This window comes from Rhinolophus ferrumequinum, chromosome 26 (assembly GCF_004115265.2).
Source record: "Rhinolophus ferrumequinum isolate MPI-CBG mRhiFer1 chromosome 26, mRhiFer1_v1.p, whole genome shotgun sequence".
NCBI lineage: Eukaryota > Metazoa > Chordata > Mammalia > Chiroptera > Rhinolophidae > Rhinolophus > Rhinolophus ferrumequinum.
The window spans coordinates 4,699,903-4,718,512 of NC_046309.1; the positions used below are offsets into that span (position 1 = coordinate 4,699,903).

General features: G+C 37.2%; 1 protein-coding gene across 7 annotated transcripts in view; it reads right to left on the reverse strand.

The window, feature by feature from the left end:
* Positions 1-18,610, reverse strand: part of CUL1 (cullin 1) — a 77,732-nt gene that overhangs the window by 23,704 nt on the left and 35,418 nt on the right. For all 7 annotated transcript variants that reach the window (XR_004422170.1, XM_033098830.1, XM_033098831.1 and 4 more), the window contains exons 3-9: positions 14,147-14,321; positions 11,903-12,070; positions 9,439-9,489; positions 9,151-9,241; positions 8,323-8,486; positions 3,733-3,895; positions 2,745-2,875 (exon numbers count right to left, since the gene is read on the reverse strand). Coding sequence is in view for 6 of the 7 variants with exons in the window: in XM_033098830.1 (XP_032954721.1) it covers positions 2,745-2,875; positions 3,733-3,895; positions 8,323-8,486; positions 9,151-9,241; positions 9,439-9,489; positions 11,903-12,070; positions 14,147-14,321 (943 nt within the window). In the remaining variant the exon portion in view is untranslated. The remainder of the gene's footprint in view (positions 1-2,744; positions 2,876-3,732; positions 3,896-8,322; positions 8,487-9,150; positions 9,242-9,438; positions 9,490-11,902; positions 12,071-14,146; positions 14,322-18,610) is intronic.

Here is an 18,610-nt window from a genome sequence, read left to right on the forward strand (position 1 = left end):
CTCGCCTATTAGAAAGTGACTTATCTGATCCTTTGTTCAGTTCGAAACCAGTTCTGAATCCCATCCCTGGATGTTTGTGTACAAGGTTCCTGAAGTCCTACTGGTACCCAATGCTATGCCAACTTATGCTGCAGCACGGCAGTTAGGCAGCAATGATCTCAGCACGAGGTTCTCCTCTGGAGAGAATTGCCAGACGTGCTGGCACCTCGCATGACGGCGGCGGGCGGGATGGACCCACACTGACCTGCTTTTGCGTCCCTCGGCCGAGAAGCCAGTTGGTTCTCTGAGAGGAGCCCTGAGCCAGGCCTGCAGTGCGGGAGTGCGGCCGGGCCTGGGGGGCCTGGCTGGCGGGGTAGGTCCCAGGCCCAGCCGAGCTCAGGCTCTCCCAGCGGCACTCCCCTCGGACACCACCACTCTGGTTTAGGTGCGGGACGCAGACACCACCAGGGATTTCCCTAGCACAGACCTTTAAATTTCAAGTCTGTTTTCACTACGAAAAAAATGCCTTAGAAAGTTGTTAAGTAAATTTTGAAGTTTGTAACACATAAAATATTTGAATCACACTACAGATTTGAAACCTGTAATCATTTCGGGCTAGGCCAGACTGACAAAGCAGTAAAACTGTTTTCTAACCAAACTGATGGTATATATGGAATCAGAGGGCTAGATACCTTAACCTTTCTAACCCTTAAAAAATCATTTAAGCAGTGCTTTCTGCGGCATTTAATATGCTAATTATAAATGATTCTCATACACTATGACAACTAGGCAAAATTTTTAAACTTTAAAAATTGTATTCTCAAAGTAATTAAATACCTCCTACAATTATGTATGATTGTAGGGCTTTTTTTTTTTTTTTTTTTTTTTAACTCAAACAAGCTTAATTTCTAGTGAAAAATAACTGCTGGTAAATAGTTTATTTGTGCTGTTTATTGCTGACAGATGAAATTTCCACAAATAGAGAAAGAATTTTACCTACAAGCCGGGCTTTTGCTTTAACTGGCTGAAAAAGTAAACATCAGATTCAAGACTCACTGACCAAGCCAACCAGGCAGCTGACTGTGCCCTAAAGATAAAACGACGGTACCTGAGAATTAGAGAGAGTGTATTTCTCCGATCTAAGCCCTGCCCTTGGTTGGGAAAGATGGACTTTCAGAATACTCCATCATTCTGTGAAGATGAAAAAAGTGATCTATAGTATTTATTTTTAATCTAACTACATTCATTTAGAACACAAGTACCCTCGGACCAACCTTTTCTCTAACACATAAGTTTGCTTGTACAGGAAAAAGCAAAACCTGCTTCATTTATCTACTCCTCTAATCCCCAGCTGATGAAATAACAGACTCACCACTTAACTCATTGCAAGGGAAGTTAAGTCTTTTACTTGGCTCTGCTGTCCAGACAGCTAATTCAAGTTTTAATTTAACAACTGTGAAAACACATTACATTACTGAAGAAATATCTTCATCAAGCTGGCCTCTTCTGAACAACGTGTATGCATGTGTGTATGTGTAGCAAACCCTTTAAAAAGGAACATTTAGTTTGGAAATAAACATCAAGATGCACAGATAATTTTTAAACGAGTTTTAACAATTAAAACTGTATACAATCGTAAAAACTGTGGCCATTTCTGCTGAGCATTTACACGCACTGATTTAATCATCATTTTACCAGTATTACAAAAACCCTTCGGTGGGCACTGTCATTATTCCATTTCTTCTAAACTGACATAGACAGGAAAAGCAACTCGCCAAAGGTTACAGTTAGTGTCGGTGGTGCTGGGGTTTGTGTCCCGACAGATTGTCCTGGGGTCCGCATTCAGTCACCCCATTGTCACACCACACTGTATGTGTCCCATGCTGGGACTTCATTCTTAAACTTACAATAAAACCTTGAGCTCTTTTTCACAAAACCCACTAACTAAACCAGTTCCCTTCCATCCAAATATAAAATGAATTATTTTATAAACCTAAAGGTAGGGGTTTACATTCATTCCTCTAGTAATTCATAGATGTGGCAACGAGACAGCAAGCAACCCCGCTAATTAAAATTGGAAAAGGAGTCTTCCAAAGACAGCAGGGACATAAAGAACTTTTAAAAACGTATTAAAGAGAGTATTGTTAAAAATAATTAAACATGGTAAAATCAGAGAGATAAAAAGTGCTCTGATTCAGTCACAGCATTAACTATGTTCTAGAAAGTTGAAGTTGAAGACAACTTAACCTGTCTCAGAGACATGTCATACTTCCTATGTAAAACTACGACTTGAATTATTGCTACCCTAGCAGGGATATGCTATGTACCTCTGGGGGGTGGGTGGGAGGGAAGGGAAACACCATAAATTTCAGGGCCTTTCCAGGGCCACCAGTCCTATGATCTTGAACTGGAGGGCCATCCTCAGGTCAGTCCTGTGAGTGCCAGAGCAAAGCTTCTAGGAGGCTTCAGCCTGTTCTTTCTATGGAATAATCTCCCAGTGTATGGAATGTAATAATGAGAAGATATAAAGGAAAAAAACATACCAAGAAATGACACCCTTAATGCCTACAAAGTGCACAGAAGAGTTTTTTGGAGGTATTTACCAAAGATGTTTGTGAACTGTCTTTAAGGCACATCAGGGTTCTCTACGGGAGTCTAGTGAAAATCTTACCACTCGGATTCGTAAGTGGAGACACTCAACACATATCTGCAGTTCGTGCATGGAAATGGTTAGGCCGGCTGATTTTCAGTTAAATAGTACTTACGTTTAAAGCAGCTTCTCCACACTTTTCGATTGCTGCGAGACCCTGATTGTGAATGTGCGTCTCCAGCAGTTTTTTCAATTCTCCTAGGCCATCCTGGATTCTAGATACAAGATTATACATGCGACCCAAATCTGAAAGAAGGAGGAGCCACCTTTATGCACTAAAATAAACTCTGCATAGCCATTCCACTACTTATGTGTTAGTATTGAGATGAATGACACCCTGAAATAAAACGACCATGTTTTCAGACCTTAATAACCCAAGTACATAATTATAATAAAATATTTCGTATTGAATGTATGTGTATTTAGCTAAAAGTGACAATGAAGTTTCACTACTGGACATTTGTTTCCCCCCTTACTATCAGAATCCACTATCACAATAGAGAAAAAAGCCTTTTTATCAGGAGGTATCTGATGCTTCCTAAACACTGAGCTATTATTTATGCCTGCAGTGTAATAGGCACATATTTATTTTTAAAACTGAAATTTAAGAATACAAACATCCACCTCAACTATACAAACGAGTCACAAAAGGACCCTCAAATTTTTCATTTATTATATGTATGGCACATGGTTAGTTTATGAGGCCAAAGAAGAAAAACCCTAAGTCCAAATACCGACATTTTACTGAGCTTCCAACATGTCCCAGTAAAACACGGGAGGGGTCAGAAAAATACACAACAGCCTTTTCATCTTGAAGAATTTTCAAAAGAAAAACATTCAAGAAGAAAATTAGGGGCAGTATCAGTAACGTTCCAGTCATGGAACAAGCTATATTCCGTATGAAACTGAAAAGGTGCTCTTCTCTCAAAAGCCACACCCCAAACAGAGGTCTGAAATCAATACACAAGGTAGACAATCACATATTAATCTTTTAAAATATCTGTGGTGTTGGTGATACTGTGAACTCCTGAGTCAAGAAAGACCTTCAAGTCCAAAACTGCGGAACATAGTAAGTGTCTAGGCTGTGAGTCTTAGTGGCTCACCTTCGTTTTTGTCAGCATCCAGCAAGTTCTGAAATTCTGTGTGGAAGATTTCCAAATGCTTCTCGATGAGCACTTGCTCACACTTCCTTGCTAGTTCGTCCTGGGTGCTTTCGTGGAGATAAACCTGCACTCTTCGCTGTTCCTCGAGCAGGCGGGCCTCTGCCTGGAGGAATTAATTCAAGTGAGCGGTTTGAGTTCATTTTTAAAGAACTGTTACACGAAAAATGACAAATTCAACTCACAAACCTGCTCCAATCACCTATGATTTAAGAAAACAGGGGTAGGGACTGTCTGGTTTTAGGGTGAATGCCAAGCATATTTAAGCGGGCATTGATGGGTTCCATTTTTTTCTACAATATGTATTTCCCATTCACACTGCTCTTTAAATGACTTAATAAGATTATGATTATAAATTATCTTCCTTTAGATATGTGGTTTTTCACCATTGCGGGTAATACCGCTCTCTGATCCTGAGATACCTGGTGATCTTCTCCTATATGCAGAACACCAAGAACCACTACGTTTGACTGAAAGATACTTGAAATCAAGAGTCACATAAATATAATCCCTGAAATGACCACATGGAAATAATTATTAGTAATTAGATTTTAAAAACACTTTTTATAGCTAATCTCCTGCCAATCACTAACTGTATACCTCTGGTATCTACTGGATTACTTATGCATCTCGATTTCTTACATTTCCCTTCAAAAAAGAAAACAAAGATACAATTTAACAAAGCTGCAAAATTAATAAAAGTCATATTTTACGATACATCATAGCAAGAAATAGATGTGGTGTAAAGTATCACCAAGGAACCACTAAATTATCAATGCAAAACAGAAATTTCAACGATAATCTGATATTCAGATGATCTAAAAAAAGAGACAAAAACTATATTTTGTGTTATAAAAATGCCAATACGCTCCAAAATGATTTTTAAATTTCATATAATTTTAGAGAAATCTGGAAAAATTCATCTGAAAGAATAAACATCCAGGAGCTAAGAAAACATAAAATAAAAAAAATGACAAGACAGGACTGGCAACTGTCAGGAATTAATAACAAGGAGATAATTGTTTAAACTACACAAGTTAGAACCTTATACATTCTAAATAATGAGTTAAATGTGAACAATAAAATAAACCTGGAAAACAGTATGTGTCAAAACAAAAGGTGAATATCCTTAATATATGATCTGTGAAAAAAATCAACAAGTATATCCAAATAAAAACATGGGAAAGAAAAAGGAAGAGACAATTTCCATATGAAGAAACATAAAAAACTTGATGTTTCCATAAGAGGTAACTAAATTATAGCATATTTGGTTAATGGAATACTATTTTCAGTAAAATAAATAAAAATGTTAATATAACAAATTACTAGTGAAGAAAACAGGTTACAAAAAAGCCTATCGTATTATTCCAATTTGGTTCAGTATACATACTTAGTGTCCCAAGCTTACAAGTTTATGTTATTTGTCTTTTGCAAAAAGTCTACAATTAATGTATATTTTTGTCTGATTACAAAATTATTTTTAAAAACAATGACATGTTTACGTGCTTTAACTTAGAAAGGTCTAAGTTAAGAACCTGCTGCTTCATGTCTAATGTTTCATTAAGCCCAATACCTCAAGAGCCAAAGCTGATGAAATACAGGACATGCACACCCAAAAGCACAACATTTTTTTTGCTTTACATTATATCTATTTCCCATAAGAACATAACTAGCTTGGGCAGCAAAAACTCATCTGTCTTAAAAACTTTCCTTTCCCCTGCAACATACTTTTACCCCTTCCCAGACCAGGCTGTTACACTCTCTGAGGGACACTGGCTTTCCATCTCTTGTATAAATAGTAGCATTCTAGTGATTACGAAAACATTAAAGTCTAGAGCGGCCTCATTAATCACTTATTTTACATATAAGAAACCAAGGTCCTAGGTGTTGTGTTATTAGGCTTGGGGATTCTTTGTTGTTTCTAAGTCATGCTCTTGATCTTCACTGTACTCGGCAGATAAGCATATTAGAACACCAAGATCAAATTCAAAATGACTCAATAAAATTATTAAAGACTGTCCCTACTAATTCTATCAGGATCATTTTGTAGTAAAAAACAAAGTGAAAGACAAAACAAAAAATACAACGGATCAAAAAAGGGAAGCCAAATTAAATGAAGGTATTTTTAAAGTTTTGCTTTATGATTCTAGAAACCCAGAATAGTCATACAAACGTTCTATAGCTCAGATTAATCTCCATTACATGAGACAGTAAGATATATCAAAACACTGGTGTGGCTTAGGGGTGTTCACTCATCACACCATCCTTAGAGAGAGAAGCCAAGGATTCTTAAATGTTTCCACTCAAACACAGAAAAGGGAACACAGACCCCCAGGGAATCTGCACAGCTAGCCCAAGTTGGCTGCTGAAAGCACAATACATATTTCTGGGTGTTCATGCTTTATCTCAATACTGTTCCACGAGTTTTGCATTCTATTTCCTGATACAACATTTTAATATGAATATAATTTCTCCTTAAGTTACTGAGTAAAATGTGCGACCTTTTTGTCCCGTGGTTTTGCATATACTGGAGGTTCTCAAAATGTGTGTGCGATACCAACCACTTTCATCTTTACCCAGCACCAAACAGAATATATACATATAAAATATGTATTTGTAATTACTTATTATTCCCATTTTACAGATGAGGAAGCTGAGAACAGGTTAGTGACAACCCTCTAGTAAATGGGGAGGTGGGGCATTCTAAATAGTTTTGAGATGCAAGGCTATATGGAGGGAAGAGCAGAATTGTTCGTGTGGTTAATTCCAACACTCTGCTTATACACTGTCTGCGTAAGGACTTCTAGAATGTGAGAGAAGTTGTGTCTGGTGAGATCCAACTGGACTTGGCCCAAACCTTTAATCCCCCTCCAGAAAGAAGTCCCCTCTAAGAGAACCAGGATGCAGGAAGCACGCTTGCTCCCTTGACAGCAGGACTCACGCTGGGTAGGAAGCATCCAGGCCATCCAAAATCTTTGCTCTTCAACTTGCTGTTGGGTCTCGTGCCTGATTTGAAAACCAGACTGCCCTGCTTTGGGAGAGCGTATGTGGCCCTGACCTAACAGGCTGATTTCTATGACACCAGAGTGTACTCTCCTCGATGTGGATAACGGACCGGACCGTAGTTCACTAAAGTCCTTAAAAAGAACAGGATTGCACGGCCACAGCGGACGTACACCTCGATACATAAAAGGCCCCACTTTTAAAACACAGACTGCTTTAAAAGACTCACCATGTATAGTAAAAGATGTTTATGAAAACTACACTGCCAAACTAAAATGAAGTAACAGGCAATGCAACAACGATTCAGCACAGAGTATGTTCATGTGTCAGGCAGCTGTTTGAAACCCTGAATGAGCTGGTTATTGGTTAATTCCAGGTCGGGATACAAAAGCTAATTTAACCCATAAATATACACAAAGAATTATTACTATTCCAAGTATAATATGTCTGAAGAATTGTGAGGTATCAGAAATTAGTTTGTCAAGGACTTTCGACTTCAAACTTCTCAGACCCTCTCGTCATCACTACCTGCTCCCAGGGGAAAATACACTCAGATCATCACAAACCAATCAGGCAGCACTTGACGACTCCAGGCGGGGCTTCTGTCTTCCTAGGTTATATTCTAGGTTACTAACTCTGTTTCTCGGCTTATGGAAACAGTGACTGTGCATCGCATTTGCTCTCCAGGTCAAGAGAGCGGGTATCAGACAGTCGACCCCAGACTCCCTGGAAATCTTGCTCATCTCGGTTAGGGGTCAGCAAACGATACAGCCCAGGGGCCAAACCCCACGGCCACACTCCCTTGTTTACACGTTGCCATGGCGCACTGGCACCCCAGTGGCAGGGCTGCAGTCGCAATGGAGACTGCACATCGCAAAGTCTAAAACAGTTACTATGTGGCCCTTCGGAGAGTTTGCTGACTCCTGACCTAGGCCATTCCTCAGGGCATAAGTCTAGGATACGGATTCCCAAGACAGAGAACAAATAACATTTACAGTGGAACTTCATTATAACACCACTTAGCATGGAAAGAGATTCACCAGACCCATTCTGGATCTTCTCCTACACGAGGAGTTAGATCCCATCATTTCAGAAGCACCTCTCCTCTAACGCAAACTGGAAGTCTGTTTTACAGATTGTTAGGGGGTATTTTAGCAGCAAAGAAACAAAGCTTGAAGTCTGCAAATCTGAGACTATTTGTAAAAAATGTATTTTCTCCTTGACATGGTGAGATTGTGGCTCCCACTAGAAGTAGAGATACATTCTAGGAGAGAGAGTTCAAAACGCAGAAGTCATACCGCTCTTATGGCTGTATCCTTAGAACAGTAAGGAGAAGAGTCATGATTAGCAAATTGAGTCATAAAAGCTCTTTGGCGACTCAGAAGCCCTTGCCCCTGCTACAGACACTAGACAGTAACACGGCCCAGGAAATGACTTCTGGAGAAAGCTGAATATGCTAAAGAGAATAACTCCTTTGAACAGCAGTAACTTTTAACTGAAGTCCACTATAAGTACCATATTGAAGCTTACCTTTTTCATATATTCAGTAACTGGGTTCTGCTGCAAGAATTCCGTACTCTCTCTGGTATAAAATCTCTCTGTGTCAGCCAAAAACTGAGACTCAAAGGATTCTTTATACACTGTTAACGTAGGGCCCTTGGCAAATGCATCGTCTTCATTCAGCCCCAATTCCACTAGAAAGAAATATGAACTATATTTCAATTACCCTATTTTTTGTTGTATTTTACAGAATATACTTAGGTGTAGCATCCAGCTTAAGTAAGGCTTAACAGGTAAATGTGAAACAATATACTGTTTCCATAAAATAGAATAAAATCCAAGACATACAAAACCAATTAATTCTGACCCATGGCCAGGCATGTTTCAAAGTTATCATGAAGTTTATTTAGAAAACTTTTATGTTTCCTAAAAACATAAAAAGAATAAAAGTGACTAATTTTAAACTTTTAAAGAAATACAATGCCACCTAAGTTTTTCAAACATTGTATTACATTATTTGTTTTTCAATCTTAATTTTTCAAGTTGATATAAATTTCTGTTTATAATTCAGCTCTATTAATGACAATATCATATTATATATCCAGTAATTCAGTATGAGGTCAGACAAGAAAATAATTCACATGCCTATGCCATCAAAATTTCCTTTAGGTACAAGGATCAAGCGATTTTTATGATGTGCAATAGCAAATGGAATCACACAGAGAATTATGAGTACCTTTGTAAATACTAACAATATTCTCGGTAACACTAAAATGTCTGAAAATAAATCTGGTGGAATATTGTTGTAACTAACATTTGATGTGAAAACTTCGAATAAATTAAAGGAAAATTGTTTACCGTAAGACTGCACAACTCCACTAATCAGTCTTGTATTGATGGTTTCACCATTTCTTTCCTTTTCAATCAGTTTTAAAACAGCATTTGTTACCTTTAGAAAGGACACAGGAAGAAGATATGTGTGTTACAGGCTACAGTATGTGTCACACTACTACACAGCTCTTAAACGCTTAAATCGATTAAATAATGCAAGAGGAGAGATACGCCTGAGACATTCCAAAGGAGGAAGACAATGGCTAAGAAATAAGATCTAAGGGATTTTAAAAGGAAAGTAACACAAGCAGGTACCTGTTTATTCAACGGCCTGAACAGACAATCTCTCCAAGTCACCAACGCCAGCTGGGTGAAAAGAAAAAGAGAAGTATAAAATGTCTATAGTTTCACTATGTTTTACTAAGACTGAAGTCATAGGAAATAGCCTGAAATATTTATCGATATTCTTCTATCATTACAATGAAATCAGAGAGCCACTCTCTTGAATTAACAACTTTAAGAGGTATCAAAGTACAGATGTTTATCAGCTCACATTTTAATAATTAAGATAAAAAGAAAATTTGGATTTAAGAGAATGTACATATCAGCTTAAAGGATAACAGTGGATTCAATCATAAAATTGTTCCCTGGGACAAATTAATTTTTGACCTTACACATTTAATGAAGGTAATTCCATTTATCATCATAGTTTTCTAATATTCAGTAAAATGAGTAACAGACTATAAAAATCTAACAAGTTCTGTATCCTGGCTTGGTGATTTGTTTCATGGATTTGTGTAAATATACAGGCATCAAACTACACGTTAAACAGATATGGTTTATTGTACGTAAGTTATTCGAATTTCCCATTTCACTTATACTCCTGGGGGAATATGTGTATGATGCATTTTTAAAAGATTTTTAAACTTCCACAGAGGTTATGTCAGAAAATTACTATAAAAATTTTCCCCAAAAGAGAAATTTTATAATTTGCACGTGACTTTTAAACTGTTTGTTGAGAGATGTATTATTCAGTTAAAATAAAATTCAAATTTATAACCATTTAACATTCTAATACAAACTGCTGAGAAACTCATTTAAACATAAATGCTAGTGGTCTTATTTTTCACAAATGTAATAGACAAAACTGGGTTTATGTAAGATACAGACTTCTGAAAAGACTGTATGCAAATTTAATTCATACACTGAACTTTCAATGAGGGTATTTCTTCCCTCCACCCCGCAAAAGAAGAACATGAAAGTGGTATTTAAGAGAAAGTATTTTTAATAAAGCAGGAACAACACATAGTCAGCCTCTAATGCAGGAGGGAGAATGCAAAGCCGTGGACGTGAACTTGTAGTAAAGACATACTACACCTTTAAAAATGACTTTTTCCCAAACATTTCTTCTAAATTAAGACAGCCTTCCATGGTCCTAATATGACTCTTTAAAAAAAATACTCTATAAAGTAGACTTGTACTTTTTCTTATTTTCTTTACCTGTGATTGACTATAGTAGAGAAAAGGTTAAGAAAACTGGATTTTTAGGACTCTGATATTAGAGGTGTATGTGGTATTTCAGGTCAAGCAGGCTTCTAAGAGGAAACCGACCCAAATCATGCGGATTCCCACACTGACAACTAACTGTCAGTCCCCAAAAAAGCGTGTGTAAGTGGAAGAGAAAAGGAGAAGTACAAAAAGCTCAAATCAGAACAATAAACCTAGACAGTTTTCTTAAAACCACATAACCACGAAGTACCATTAAGCAGCAGTAACCGTTGGGTACAGAGATCAAGCTGCATGTAGTATGAATGATAAAAATGTGTCTTGCGTCTGTGATACACTTTATGTTTTTCCTTCAATTAAATTTGTCTAGAGTAAAGCAACAAAGCACTGTTATGATAACAACACTGTGGATAGAGAGAAGCTCATCGTGCAGAGCTGGACATTTGCCGCCACTGGTTCCGTCTGTGTGTCCGACAGCCGTCACCAGCACAGACCGCTCTGCTGAGTCTTCCCCAGCTTGCTTTACAACAGGCTCTCAAACCTGACTGTATCAGAGAGTTTGCTAACACAGGTTGCTGGGCCCCCCCTGCAGACTTTCTAATTAAGTGAAATCTAGGCAGAGGCCCAATAGTGTGCACTTCTAACAAGTTTCCACGTGGAGACAATGCTGCATATCTGGGGACCACACTTAGAGACCAGTGGGCCTAGAAAAAGCTCCTTGACTGAAGGAGCATATTAACGAAGGTGATTCAACAACTCCAATTTTGCCTCTTCAAAATTTATTTTCATGCAGTCTATATTAAAAACCCCTCAATTTTAAACTCTGTAAATACCATCACTTATATTACTTTGTAAAGTGAGAGGGGCGCGTCCCCCAGAAGTGGTTTCCCAGACCACAGGAGACTGTGAGGGTGGGTCACGGAACCCTGAGTCTCAGGTAAGGGCATGACTCGGGCTACTAGGACTCGGGCTTTCCATGCTACAACTGGGGCAGTTCCAAGAGAAACCTGATGGTTGGCTGGTCAAACAATCAGAGGAGGAACTTGACATAAGAATGCAGAAGTGTGCAGGTTGTATTTTAGAACTCCGATTTACTCACCCTCTCCTTTCTTGCCATAAACTATTTCAAGGGTCATTTACTGATGAATTAAAACAAAGGTAAAATGAACCTACTAGTCTGAAAATAGCTTAGCATTTGTCTAGATCCCTTATGTGAAAAGCTGATGCATCACTAAGAGAACAGGCATTTGGAGTGTATTTGAGGAAATCTTACAGAATAGATTTCATAGATTCCTTTGCGTCCCTCATCACATTCACGGCGAACCCAATGTCGATTGAGGTAGGCACATATTCCATTCAGCACTTTGCTGGAAAATCGGTAATCTTCCCACTGCTGAGTGTAGAACTTCAGGACACTCTCATCCATCAAGTCTTCTCCATCCTGAAAACAAGGAAACCAGAGCTTTGAAATGACTAATTTGTCACACGATAAAGATGAACGTTAACTAAAATCTATTGCATTAAAACACATTGATGTGTATGGTTTTAGATGGGTTCTTTAAATTATTCTATATACAAAAATATCTCACTAATACAAATTCTCACAAGAATATAGCTAACGAGAATTAGACTGGAGAGAGCATTTTAATAAAAATTCTTTCATCTCAAATTGGAACTTTCCCCATGGTATTAAATATGAATATATACCCATAAAAAGAACCCTGAACTTTTTGAGTATGAAGGCAATCACTTTTTGTTAACAAATAAGGAATTTACCTCGAAATCATCCTTTGGATATTTTCTCTCTGATAAAAAATTAACATGTCCTATTAACAATTTAGACCATGGGGCCAACACCATTTATTTTTTAATTCATCTTCCTTCTGCATTATATTTACTTAAACATTATAAAAATGTAAAGCTTTTTGTGGCAATGTTACATTTTTCTAAAAATAAGTGTAATGGTACAGTATTTCTTTTTTAACAAGACCTCATGAGGAAAATGTACATTAACCTAAATTATTTTTACTGAGATTTCCCCAAGTTAAACCACACATTTTTATTTGAACTGAACTAACTTGAAATTTTTTTCTTAGGTATTAATGACATCTCCAGAGTAAGTGTTAGCCTCTAAAAACTGAGCATTTAACTGCAGCGCCTCTGAAATATGCTGCAGCAGGAAAGCAGTAAGGCTGAAACTGGACGGAGGGAGTTCTGTGAACCACGGGCCTGGGAGCCCGGGAACCCCCCAGCCTGCGTCTTCACTGTGGAAAAGCTCCCTAAACATGCGGTCCACAGAAATCCAACCAGCCATATGGAAACCTGACCATTATTGTGATACAACCAAATTGTTGCTCATTTAAATTTCAATAATACGAAATGAACTACGAAACGTAAAGCTAAGCTCTTCTGGATGAAAGTGTGTATGACCTTTTTCAAAACGCAAATCTCTCTGACAGCATGGTTATCAGCACTTTTACACACACAACGCAGGGTTCCTTACTTTAAGTTCTTTACTTAAAGAATTCCCGTGTTCATTTTACAAAATGTTGTGAATGAAAATAAAGACACAGTGGCTTCAGCAAGACATCATAAACACACTGCTTAGGGACTATCTTGGTCACCACCTGTGGGCTATTGACTATAGTCTATTAGAATCATGTTTAAGTTTCCAATTAGCTTGTAAAGTCTATTAAGAAAAACAATTTTGGAGCATGCTGAAAAGTTTGCCTGTTATCTGTAAATCAGAAATCTTTAAACTATATCCAGAGCACAAATTTCCCAGTGTGGGAGTACAGATGTCTTCACACACTCTATTTAATATGTGTGGCCCCAGGTGAAGGAGGCCCGTCCTGGGGCTGGACGGAACGCATCACACTGCCTTTGTTACAGAGGATGGAGACAGAAGAAAAAGGCAGAAGACAAAGGAGAAAAACTCCATCCTGCCCAAGCAAAAGGCTCAGATTCAGATCAGGAGGAACCCACATTTGAAGGCAAGGGGAGTCCTAGGGAAACCCATCCTAACCAGGGGCAGTTTCATCGTCATTCTGAAATAAACTACACGACCATGTGGAAAAGGCAAGATCATACTGCAAAGATGTGATTACCAAAGGCTGGATAACTTTACAATCACTGATACATTTTGATTCAGAACAGCACATTGAGTTCAAAATACAACGTAGGTAGTATGAAGTCATGACTATATGTTTTAAACCAAAAGGTTCATCAATTTCTAACAACCCAATCACAAAATGGTTAGAAATTGGAGGAAACTACACTACTATGGTGTAAAGTTATCAAAAATTTCTGATTTAACAAATTAAAAACCAGAATACGGCTTTTAAAGGTTTCCTAACAGGCAAAAGACTATAAAAGCCATAGCAAAACATCCTCCCGCACACGTCAGTGATGAAAACAATGAACGAAGGACAGCGAAAGATTTAGCACTGAAATTGGAATCATGATTTTACTACAACATTCTATTATAAATGTTCAGTACATATGTAAAACATCTTACCTTAAGAAGATTTGTCAAGTAATTCTTCAAAAATTCTTTAAGCCTTTTGTATAATTCCAAGCCAACAAATTGAGCTCCGCCAGGAGTCTGCCCCTTTTTCGATTTAGAAGGAGGGACGCCAGCCCCTCGAGCTTGGTTCGACTGGTGAACACTTGTGCAGTAGTTGTACACGTGACTTGCAGGAAAGTTAAGGAAACCAACAAGCATCATTGATGAGAACAGTGATTAACAGTGATTTTAAGGAAGGTCGCCAAGAAAACACTAGACCTTCTACATCATCTAATGCAATTTTCTTGTGGAAAACTGCCCTAAGAGTATATGAGAAGGTATGAACAGAACTGGCAATAGGTACCATGGAAAGGTCCCAAATAAAAATAGCAATTATCTACTTCAGTAAAAACAAGAAGCTAATAACCTATCACGATGCAGAGCTGTACTCCCAGAATCATATATTATATAGAAATAACCAAAACTTAATTTTAAAATTATTTAAGTGGATTTAAACAAAGCTATACTTTGAGAATGAAGGACGAGAAACAGAAGAAATGGTAGTGCAAGAGACCAAGTCTTCTTACTCCAGGAGTGTCATAGATGATTAAAACGGATGAACCAGAGAAGAGCAGTACACAGGCACTATGCAGAACTACGGAGATGTGTTAAAAAAACCAAAAAACCAAGAAAAAGCTGAAGTCTAAAACAGCTGCCTCTGGGGAAGGGGCAGTGACGACAAGGGGGAAATGGGAACAGATGAGGCAGAGAATCACTCTGCTTTGTGATAACCTTTCAAGCTGTTCCAGTGTAGCTGCATGTATTTTACTTGGATAAAATTAATGGAAAGACACTGATACTGATTCAGCCTGAAAGAAAAATCAGTAAAACAGAATATTCTGGTATATTTTATTAACTTACTATATAAAGATATTTCAAGTCAGCGGGTAAGGACAGATTATTCAATAAATGACATGGCAAGAGGCAATTTCAAAAAATAATCCATATTCTAAAATATTACAAATAGATTAAGAATTAAAATATATAAACTGAAACCATGAAACAAAGAAAATACACAAGAATATTTCCCTGATATCAGGTTGGAGAAAACCTTTCTAAACAAAGTCATATAAATAGTTAATCTGAAATTCTGAAAATATTTTAGTAAAAAATATCTTTGAAACAGAGTTACTATCTTTAATAACTTAAGGTAATTTCACACAATATGAAAAAATCAATCTCTATAGAACTATGAGCAAAGTATTCCAACAGGAAATCCAAAGCTAAAAGAAATATGTGTTAGTGGCCAAATCCCCCCAAATCATCAACCTCAGTAGTAATCAAAGAACTGTGCCTTAAAACAATGAATCATTTTATTAGATGTTTCCTATGTAGAGAGAGTCAGAGACTATAATACACAATGAACTCTCGTAAGCACATGACCCAACCTGGAAAAATCTTCCTACATTCCCACGCATGTCCCGTTCTGTCCAAACCGCTCCCTCACCTTTTTAGGAAATGAAACAATTCAGATTATAATAGAAATTATCTCCTATTATTATGTATCCCTCCCTAACTGCATTCCTCCCTTCACTTTCCTTAGGGGCCAACATCCCCAAAATTTGGTGTCTATCATTACGCTACATGTTTGTATATCTTACTGTGTAACTAAATATGAAATTATTTTACATATTTTCAAATTTTAGACTACACAAGTTATGACATGTACATTTGCTTCTGTCATTTGTTTCTGATAACAGGTGAAATAGCTACAGCTGCAATATACTACTGTTTCTCCCCGAAAATAAGATCTAGCCGGATAATCAGCTCTAACGCGTCTTTTGGAGAAAAACTTAATATAAAACCCAGTATGTGGTGACTGTGATGTGATGTGATATATTAATTTTTGCTACAAAAGATGCATTAGAGCTGATGTCCGGCGAGGTTTTATTATCGGGGAAACACGGTATGTAGTACAGATTTACAATAATTTATCCATTCTCCTGTGGACAGACCCTGCCAATGATCATTTTGGCAGGTTCCAATATTTGGTATGATTCTACTGTATTTTGTCTTAAATCTGATGTTCACCTTGAGGTTTCTAATCCACCTTGAGTACAACTGTGTATGAGGAGAACGAATGGTTCACATACCACGTATTACATTGTCTATCCTTTCCCACTATCTGTATTGCTACTTCTAGAAAACTGTCCATTTTGATGAAGTTTTCAAGTAGACTGCCCAGTTGTTCAGTCTTAAAGGTACCTTATTTATTTAAAATATGGTTTATGATTAATTTTGCAAGAGGCTTGTCTATTTTAGTCTTTTTTAAATAACCAGTTCGGGATTTACTGATTTTCATTACTGTATATTTCATTTCTGTTTTCAATTTACTTCTTTCTTTATATTTGCTTTCCTTCTGTAAATCTTTGTTTTGGTTGATTAGCTTTGTCAATTCTCTGTTCTTTTTAATATAAGCATTGAAAACTACTAATTTTCTGCTCCACACCACCAAGGTCTGATATGTGTTTTCTTTATTCAGTTATATATTTTTTCCATTATTAGGTCTCTTAAGAGTTTAGAATTTTTTAGATTCCCAAAGTATATTTTTTTTACCTTAAAAAAACTCCTTAACTGTATTCTAAAAGTAATCAGAAAATGTTACCTTTTTGATAGTTTCTTTAAAATGTAATGAGACTTATAATTGAGTATGTAATTTTCTTCACGTGTGCTTGAAAAGAATGTCCATTCTCTTAACTGCTAGTTAGAAGAAGCTGATCAGTTCTGTTTTTCAAATCTAAATTGTTGGTATTTGTCTGTTTATTAAGTACTGAAATCTTCCCATCTAGTCATGGATTTGTCAATTTCTCTTACAAGTCTCTACAACATCGGTCATATATTTTGAGGCCCTGTTAACAAGCATACAAATTTGGAATTATATTCCTGGTGACTTGTTCTTTTTATCATTAGGAAGTAATTATTATATTATGTCTATTCTTAACAATAGTACCTTAGAAATCTATTGTTTCTGATGTTAATATAGTTATTTCTATCTTTTGGTTAGAATTTTCCTCAAATATAGTCTATCTACTTTCAACTTTTATGTTACAGTGTTTTGCTGTGTGAATTTTCCTGGAAAATTCACTTTTTAAAAAAATTGAGTTTGACAGTTTCTGAAGGGCAACTTTGATTTTCAGATTACACTGCTTTAATTGCTATTTGGATTAACTTATATCATCTTATTTTGCATTTTCTATTTTAGTTATTTTTCTTCCACGCTTGTTGTCTCCTTTTTTCACTCCCATTGGGTCAATATTCCCTCCCTGTTCCATTATAGTTATTTTATTATGTTGGAGTTATACATTTTATTTGTATTCTTGTAATGGTTACTTTAAAATTTGTCGTGCATATTTTGCCTTTCACCAATTCTGGTAAATTCTCAGGTTATCTCCTCTTCAAATACTTCTGATCCCCTTTCTATTTTCTCCTAGCTTTTCTACTGTATGTGTGTTGGACATTCTCACATCACATTCCTTATCTCAATTTATACCTTCAGTTATTTGCCATCACTTTATCTTTGTTCAAACCTAATTTTTCTTCATCTATTATCTGGTTAAGTGGTCCTCTTTCAGCTGTGTCAAATTTACTGTTTACTTTTAAGGATTTTATTTTACATTTGTAGAATGCTTGAGGAAATCCTGCAACAAGTTGGTGGTACAAACTCAAACCCCAAACACACCCTAGGTGACAAATCTCGACAGGCCTTCCCTGCACCCCATCACATCCAGAACTCAGCTCAAATACTTTCCTAGTTGTCTCCCAGGAGAGTGGCTCAATTATTTTGTTTTCCAGTTCAGCTCTTCACTGAAGATTTCCATGAAAACGCCAGCACCACCCCCACTAACTGCCCAGGCACAGGCTTTGCTTCCTTTTCTGTGTGGCCACCATCTCCCAGCCCACCTCTCACCCAAATCCCTGACAGGTACCACACAGAGGCTCATAATTTTTATCTAGCACCCAGTTCTAGGTGTTGGGTTCCAGGACACTTTTTTTGGTTATCTAGTTGAGCCTGACCTCTGTTATTTGGCAATATATTAATCTCCAGCTATTAAATTAACAAAGGTCTTTAAGAAAACAGTGAAACCCAATGATAGCCAAAATACAGGAGGAATGGGAGATTCTATCCATTGGGGTCAGAATATACACTTACAATTTTTCTGGAATAAAATTTGAAAATATTCAAAAGCGTTAAATTCCGTTCTTTTTGCTACAGCAATTATACTCATCAGTACTTAACATGGAGAAATTATCACGGAAGTATATAAACACTTACTGAGCAAACCATCACAGCACTGCACAGTTCTGGAGGGTAGACGTCAAGATCAAGGTACATGAGGATTGGTTTCTGGGGAGGACTCGCTTCCTGACTTGCAAACAGCGGCCTTCTTCTCCCTGCAGCCTCGGAGAGGGCTTTCC